Genomic DNA, 8,299 nt, shown 5'->3' with positions numbered 1-8,299 from the left:
AAAAGTGCATTGATTAAAATGTAATTGTAATATGTTTTATTGACTTATTTGTAATTAGCCCTTATAATAACTAATCCAATCTTGAAAAATCAAATGAAACCTTAATTGCTTAGTCATGTCCTGTCCTCCAAACCAGTTATCATTAGCCCCCATATCTGTTTATAAGAAAAAGTGGATTCCTGGACAAGCCTTTTCTTCTTTTATTTTGGGCCCTTTAGCAAGCTCTAGATAGCATGTGGCTATGGGATTCTAAAATCTTTATCCGAAAATTGATGAGCTTTATCTCACAAGATTTGGCAATATCATCTTTGATCTTGAGACTTTATTTATGTAAGGATAAGAAAGATCTGAAAATAGTACATCAAACAACCAAGAAGGGCAATCCACAACCCAAAAACGAAAATACAATGCCCCAAGAGAGGAATACTGACAAAGGAAGGAAAGCTTCTAATACATGCACTTCCATAGCCAAAGGTTAAAGATTAAAAAAAAAAAAGACATTATCAGTTATCACATACGTACCTACTCCTTCAATAAAGCCTTAAACCCCAAACCCTGGAGTATATTGGATACCAGTAGAGGGCAACCATTGGTTTCCCACGATAAATTCGGCCACTGTATAGTTTTGGGCCTGACTAGACTCATTAAAAACTCGGTATCCCGGCCAATTAACCCGGCTCTCAAGGCCCGCTCCAGGCCCATAATTCATGTATTCCCCATACATCAATGAGTCCAAAGCATAACTACCATTCCACTCGAGCCACCCTTCGGGCCTTATAGCATTGCTCAAGAAAGATTGCATGATGACTGTTCTTGAATAGGGCTTCCATGGCCTGCCAAGGTATGTGGAGTTAATAGGGGCAGCCAACGGGCCCGAATCCACAGTGATGTTGCAGAATTGGATGGAGAAGCCAGTGGGCTCAGTTGGGTACTTACGTCCATGGGCCGTGATGGTGTTCTTTTGTTTGGGCTGGCCTTGCCGGGCTCGAATTTGGCAGTTTTGGAACACAACAGTGGCGTCACCAAAGATGAAGTCCACAGTGCCGCTGATTTCGCATTCGCGAAAGAATTGGCGCATGGAGTGAGTGTAGAGTGTGTCTTGGTAGCCCCTAAAGCCGCACCGATAGAACACCGATAAGTCCGAGTCGGACCGGAGGGCCACTGCTTGGTGCATCAGTGGCCCTGCAGTGTTCTCGAACGTTATGTTTCGCGCTATGAATCTTGGGCCACTAACCGCTAAATTCAAAAAAATAATTCAGATCAATATAAATGATAAAAGTATTTATATCACATTTTAATATCGTAGAATGTAGACTATATATGTGTTAGTTAAGTTAACGAACGTGGTATCCATCATAAAATATAAAAGAATATGTATCACATTTTAAAGAAATTAAATATCAATATCCCCTACTTGTTCAATATGGAAATTAAGGAGTAGTCCAATTAACTAATTTCAATAATTAAGATGAAATAAACAGATGGTTACCAAATGTTGCAGAGTGAAATGTGCTCCAATTTTCCCCACGACTGTGATTACCAGAGATTATAGTAGCATCCATTCCATCTCCAATCATCATAAGGTACCATTTTTTACTCTTGACCTCCACATATTCTTTGTACACCCCTCTCTTGATGTATATGACATGGCGTCGCGGGCTGCGATCAGGTGCTGCTAACACTGCCTCCTGCACACTTGTGAAATTCCCAGTCCCATCTTGGGCTACTATGGCATCCACAGCCACCTGATCATCTGCTTGTAGCAGCAGGTTTCGGTCCTCGTTTCGAACCCATGAAGGGATTTGGCCATTAGGGTCCTCATCGTAATGATTGGAAACTGGATCAGGGTGAACTTTGGCTAGTAGGTCCTGGACCAAAGAGGTTATTTGGTTAAGGCCAATGGACACCAACTTTTTTATGACAGTGTTTTTGGTGCTGCCATCAAGCTCTTCACTGCATGTGTCCTGGTTAACTAGTACAGCGCTCAACCATGTCCTCAGATCAGAACTTAGATTCCCGGTACTGCTGTTATATTTACCTGCAACTAAATCAAAATTAATGTGTCTTGGTTAATTAATATAAAATGTTGGTGGACGTACTGCAAGCTGCAAAGATTTATGCAAGAAAAATTAAGATGCATATGTGACATCCATCATGTAGTTTTGTGTCGTGCAATGGATGAGTCCGAGTCCGACCAAGCACTTTAATTTTCGCACACACGCAAACTCATCAAATATGTCCATGTTTCTCTCAATTTAGCAACTTGTGCTGTCAAATAGTTATAAACAAAACAAAAAAAACCCTTAATTAATTAGCTGATATATATGGAATTACATACACAACTCTAAGCTATCAACCTCCTCCAATATTTTGCGTATGATTTATGCAACCAAGATTAATTGTCACCCAAAGATAAATGTGTGGTTTGCAGGCAGAGCTTGTTGGAATTTGTAGAGCAAAATTATTTATATATCTAATGACAGCTTAGATTTTAATCCACCACCTATGAACCAAAAAGTTTCATTGTACCCAAAATAAGTGGAATTGTACCTAAAGAAAATGTTATATATATAAACCGAAAGATGAAAAATAAAAAAGTATTAATTTATCATATGTTTAGTAATGGAATGACTCAATTAAATATTATATGAGAAAAGATTTTGTGTCTTAGTAGGGCACAAGATTTATGTGCCCTAATATGATATGGCAAATTTATTTTATATACATCATTAATTATTTGCTACATCAACTTATTTAGTTGCCACATCTTTTTTTGTAAAATACAATATTACCCATCCGAAATCCAATGATTTTGATTCATTTTTCCCATTCATTTCTCTTACAATTTCTTCTTCCCAATCCTTTCAATAATCCAATGACCTTGATTCATTTTCCCATTAATTTCTCTTTCAATTTTTTCTCCCCAATCTTTCCATGCGCCAATCCCAATCTCACGATTCATCTCTCAATTCCTTTAGCTTTATATATTGTTTATTTTATCTTTCATCACAAAAAATTCATGCTTATATATATATATATATATATATATATATCACATGCTTATAAGAGAAATTCGAAATTATAATAAAGAATTACGTACGTACGTACCCTTCTGATTCTGTACAGCAGCAAGAGACCAATCCAACTCGTCAACGGAGAAGTGGAGCAAATCAAGGCAATCGGAAACGGCATTGGAAAGGTGAAAATCGCCGAAATCATTTGCAACTCGTGAGAGATTGGAGGCCAACTGCTGTGCAGCACCGATGGTGTCCCTGAGAGAGCCAGCAAATTCTGATGGAGGAACCTCCAAAAACTCTAAGAACTGTATGTCATTTATGGCATTATTGCCGCAGCTAACAAATGGGGTACTGCTGCAGGCACATAATGATATTATTTGCACCAACAAGAGCTTCCCTGAAGCCATTGACACAAAAATGTTACTGAAAATTGCAGGTTGGGGGTCCCCTGGAGGGTCTATTATATGTAATACAAATCCATGTGTTGGCGGTGACCTGAATATATAGTGTGTATGCAGTTCAAAGTTCATTCTCTCACTCACTCAAAAATAATCAAAATCCACATGTAAATCCAAAGAAGGAATCTTTTTTTCTTTTGTGCATGCTCACCATATGACCATCACTGATTCACTATTGGTCACTAGTACTTTTCAAATGAACTAACGAGGCAAAGGTAGCTAGCTAGCCCTCCTTTTTAATTGGCTCGTACACTGATATAACCCAATTAACCCTATTTTAAAAGAATACTCCATACAGGACTACCCCAATAAGCTTTAGTTTGAAGTAATTCCATTTTCGTGTAGCACAGGTAGGATCAAATTCAATGAACTCCTCGAACAATTAATGATAAAGCAATATCCAACAAGTGAACAGGTGTGGGCTATCCCTGCATGTTAAGAAAGCAAAGCAGTCCATATCAGAAAACGGGGTCTCTGCAGCGACTCAGCTTAATTATTGCATTGTCTGACTGTTGGTGTGAGTCAACACGTGATTATCGTGTAATTATTAGAATTAATTAGGTAGTTTATTAATTCCTGTATTTTAGTTATAGGCCCATGTATATAAACCACACTCTGTGGTCTTATTCAATTAATCAGAAAATATATTGAAACCCTAAACCTAAGCCTCCTCTGAACATGGTATCAGAGCATGGTTCTCTATCCTACTGGTTTTTGAAGAATTTTTCCAGAAAAATTCTCTATCCTACTGGTTCTCTACAGTCCATCTAACTATTGTGTTTTTTTTTCCGCTGCGAAATCGCCACCGTTGCTCGCTGCCCACTGTCCCTGTTGCTCGGCTGCACACCCCCTGCCACTGTCCCTGTTGCTCGCCTGCCCACTCGCCTCCGCCACGCGTCAACCACCGGCGAGTTGCACCTCCGTCTCTGCCTGCGCCGCCTGCCCACTCGCCTGACCAGTCGCTCGCGTCAACCAGCGACGCCGTCCTCCTTCGCCCACAACGCCAGCGTTGCTGTCGCCTCTGCGCCGCCTGCCTGCGCGCCTTCCTGCGCCGCCTCCACTTTCCGTCGACAAGCCTGCGACGCCGACCAGTGGCAGTGACAACGGCGTTTGTTTCCTTGCGTGCCGAACAGTCGCAGAGACGCCGTCCGATCTCCTGTGCGCCGACCAGCACAGTGACGCTCTCTCTCTGCACCGTCTGCACATCCGCGCCTCCGCCTGCTTGTGTGCATCTCCGACTGACTGCGCACACTGCCCCGCACGCCTCCGCCTGCCTGTGCGCGTCTCTGGCTGCCGTGCACTTTGACCCGCCTGCCTGGGTGCGCCTCCACTTGCTTGGGCAGTGGCCCATTGGTACGCCGATCACAGAGTGTCTCTTGTTGGCTTTGGTGTCTTCCAACGACCCACCAGGTCCTGTGTTCGATTGGCAGTAACATATATATATATATATATATATTTGTGCTGTTTGTGTAGCTCTGTGACGAAAAAAAAAAAATGCTGCATTCCCGGGTGAACTCTGTTAGTTCCTCCAGCTTTGTCGTCAAGTCAGGTATCTCTAACTCTGCTTTGAGTACTTCTGCTTGTACTGGTAATGGTGCATGGATAATTGATACAGGTGCTACGGATCATATGACTTCTGATCGTTATGTTTTTAGTCATCTTTCATCTGTCTGTCCTAAACCATTTATTGTTAATGCCAATGGTGTGTCATCTCCTGTTCTAGGGGGCGGCACGGTATCCTTCTCGTCTGGTTTGTCTTTACATAATGTGTTGTTTGTTCCTTCCTTAAATTGTAACCTTATTTCTGTTAGTCAACTAACCAAAACTCATAATTGTGTGGCCACATTCTTTCCTACCCATTGTGTTTTCCAGGATATTCATACCAAGGAGAAAATTGGCAGTGGTAGAAAGAGTGATGGATTGTACTATCTGGATAGTGGGGTTTCCGCTTCAGATGGTCGTGGCATTGTGAGTCTTGTTAGTAATGGTTCCTCTGAAAATCAGAAGAAGATTTGGTTGTGGCATCGCCGACTTGGTCATCCGTCCTTTAGTTATCTTCGGCGTTTATTTCCCTCTTTATTTCGTGGATTGAACATTTCCAATTTTAATTGTGAAGTTTGTGTGTTGGCCAAAAGCCATCGTTCAGTGTTTCCTTCCAGTACTACACGTATGGATGTTCCGTTTGCTTTGGTCCACTCAGATGTTTGGGGTCCGGCCCCGTGTGGTACACATAAAGGAATGAGATGGTTTGTGACATTTATTGATGATTGTACTAGGATGACTTGGGTTTATCTTCTGAAACATAAAAGTGATGTGTGTGCTGTTTTTCGCCTTTTTCATCATATGGTCCTCACCCAGTTTTCCTGTCCTATTAAAGTTGTGCGCTCTGATAATGGCGGTGAGTTCGTTAATACAGAGTTGACTCAGTATTTTGCTTCTGCGGGGATCCTTCATCAGACTTCTTGCGCTCATTCTCCACAACAGAATGGGGTTGCTGAACGCAAAAATCGACATTTATTGGAAGTCACTCGGTCCATTCTTCTGGGGGGTCACGTGCCATCTCTGTTCTGGGGTGATGCCTTGAGTTCTGCTGTTTATCTGATTAATCGGACCCCATCTAGTGTCCTTGACTTTCGGCGACCTTTGGATGTTCTTTCGGATTTTGTCTCTCTACCAGGTATCCTTCATTTGGAACCACGAGTTTTTGGGTGTGTTGTTTTTGTGCATTTACATTCTCATCAGCGATCCAAGCTCGCATCTCGGGCCTTAGAGTGTGTATTTGTTGGTTATGGTCCATCCCAGAAGGGGTATCGGTGCTATCATCCCTCTACTCAGCGCTTCTATGTTTCTATGGATGTCACTTTTCATGAACATCAACTTTTTTATTCTCCACGTCCACTTGATTCTACTCTTCAGGGGGAGGTTTCTAGTGAAGTGCAGAATCGAGATGATATGTTGTTTTTTGATCAGTTTGGTTCTGGGAGTAATAGTGAGGAAGGGTCAAAACAGACTACTGATCACCCAGTGTCTGAGTCTGCGGATGAGACTGAGACTACGGAAATTACTGCGGATGATACTGAGGATGCGGAAATTACTGGAGATGATACTGAGGATATGGTAGGACAAGAATCCACGAATTCTGAGCCTGAGGAATCACCACTCCATGATAGTACTGCCATCTCTCCTACTCCATTGAATCAATCTTCTTCGTCCATTGAGGTAACCAACAATACTCTTGATTCACATTCTGGTTTAGATCTTGATTCTAATGCTTCTAAATTTACACTTCCTCCTCGGTCTAACCGAGGACAACCACCAGCTAAATATGAGCCAGATCCAAATGCCAAAGTTAGGTACTCAATTAATAATCATGTGTCGTCTGTTAGGCTTTCAAAGTCATATGAATCGTATGTTCTGCAATTATCTTCTGTTTCTATTCCTAGTAGATTGCAGGATGCTCTTACAGATTCTAGATGGACCAAAGCTATGGCTGAAGAAATGGCGGCATTACAGAAGAATTCAACCTGGGAGTTAGTTTCTCTACCTAAGGGGAAGAAGACAGTGGGATGCAGATGGGTGTTTGCAGTCAAACACAAAGCTGATGGGTCAGTTGAAAGGTATAAGGCAAGGTTGGTAGCAAAGGGGTATACACAGTCCTATGGCATAGACTACTTGGAGACGTTTGCTCCAGTGGCCAAGTTAAACACAGTACGGGTTCTGTTGTCTTTGGCTGCTAACAAAGATTGGCCACTTCTTCAGTTTGATGTAAAGAATGCTTTTCTCCATGGTGATTTGACTGAAGAAGTATACATGGATCCTCCTCCAGGTATACCAGAGTTTGATAATACAAGATTGGTGTGCAGACTGAAAAAGTCTTTATATGGTCTTAAACAATCTCCGAGAGCCTGGTTTGGGAGATTCACCCGTGCGATGAAGAACTATGGTTATCGGCAGAGTAATTTTGATCATACTTTGTTCCTAAAGAAAAGGGGGAAAAAGATTACTGCTCTTATTATTTACGTTGATGATATGGTTCTGACTGGAGATGATTATGAGGAAATCTCTAATTTGCAGAGGTACTTGTCTCAAGAGTTTGAAATGAAACAGCTAGGGGACTTGAAGTTCTTTCTTGGGATAGAAGTGGCTCGATCTAAACATGGCATATTCCTATCTCAAAGGAAATATGTTTTAGACTTGTTGTCTGAAACTGGTATGCTTGGGTGTAAGCCAGCTGTCACTCCTATGGAGCAAAATCATAGACTTTTTGAGTGTTTGGGGGCTTTGCCTGCAGATAAGGGGCGATATCAGAGACTTGTTGGAAGATTGATATATCTGTCTCACACTAGACCTGACATTGCTTATGCGGTTAGTGTAGTAAGCCAGTTTATGCATGCCCCGTGCAAACCTCATATGGAGGCTGTGGAGCGAATTTTACAGTATTTAAAATCTGCACCTGGTAAAGGATTGTTGTTTGCTAATCATGGTCATGTAAATGTTGAAGGTTTTTCTGATGCAGACTGGGGAGGTTCAGCAGATGATAGAAGGTCTACCTCAGGCTATTTTACCTTTGTAAGAGGAAATTTAGTGACTTGGAGAAGTAAGAAGCAATCAGTTGTATCTAGGTCGAGTGCAGAGGCTGAATACAGAGGTATGGCACTTGGAGTAGTCGAACTTTTGTGGTTGAGACATTTATTGACTGATTTAGGATGTCCACCTACCAAACCTATGGACTTGTTTTGTGATAACAAATCGGCTATTGATATAGCACATAATCCTGTTCAGCATGATAGAACAAAACACATTGAGATTGACCGACACTTCATC

General features: G+C 41.7%; 1 protein-coding gene across 1 annotated transcript; it reads right to left on the bottom strand.

Annotated features, from left to right (window-relative positions):
* Positions 1-541: 541 nt before the first annotated feature.
* Positions 542-3,424, bottom strand: LOC147293418 (pectinesterase/pectinesterase inhibitor PPE8B-like). Its single transcript, XM_086233388.1, has 3 exons — positions 3,109-3,424; positions 1,490-2,038; positions 542-1,236 (listed from the first exon to the last, which is right to left on the bottom strand). Exons 1-3 carry the CDS (start codon positions 3,422-3,424, stop codon positions 542-544), a joined length of 1,560 nt encoding a protein of 519 aa, XP_086089514.1.
* Positions 3,425-8,299: the final 4,875 nt, after the last annotated feature.

Source organism: Dryas octopetala, chromosome 2 (assembly GCF_963921425.1).
Source record: "Dryas octopetala chromosome 2, drDryOcto1.1, whole genome shotgun sequence".
Classification (NCBI taxonomy): domain Eukaryota; kingdom Viridiplantae; phylum Streptophyta; class Magnoliopsida; order Rosales; family Rosaceae; genus Dryas; species Dryas octopetala.
The sequence above is the reverse complement of the archived record's forward strand: the minus strand, read 5'-3'. Positions and strand labels throughout refer to the sequence as shown.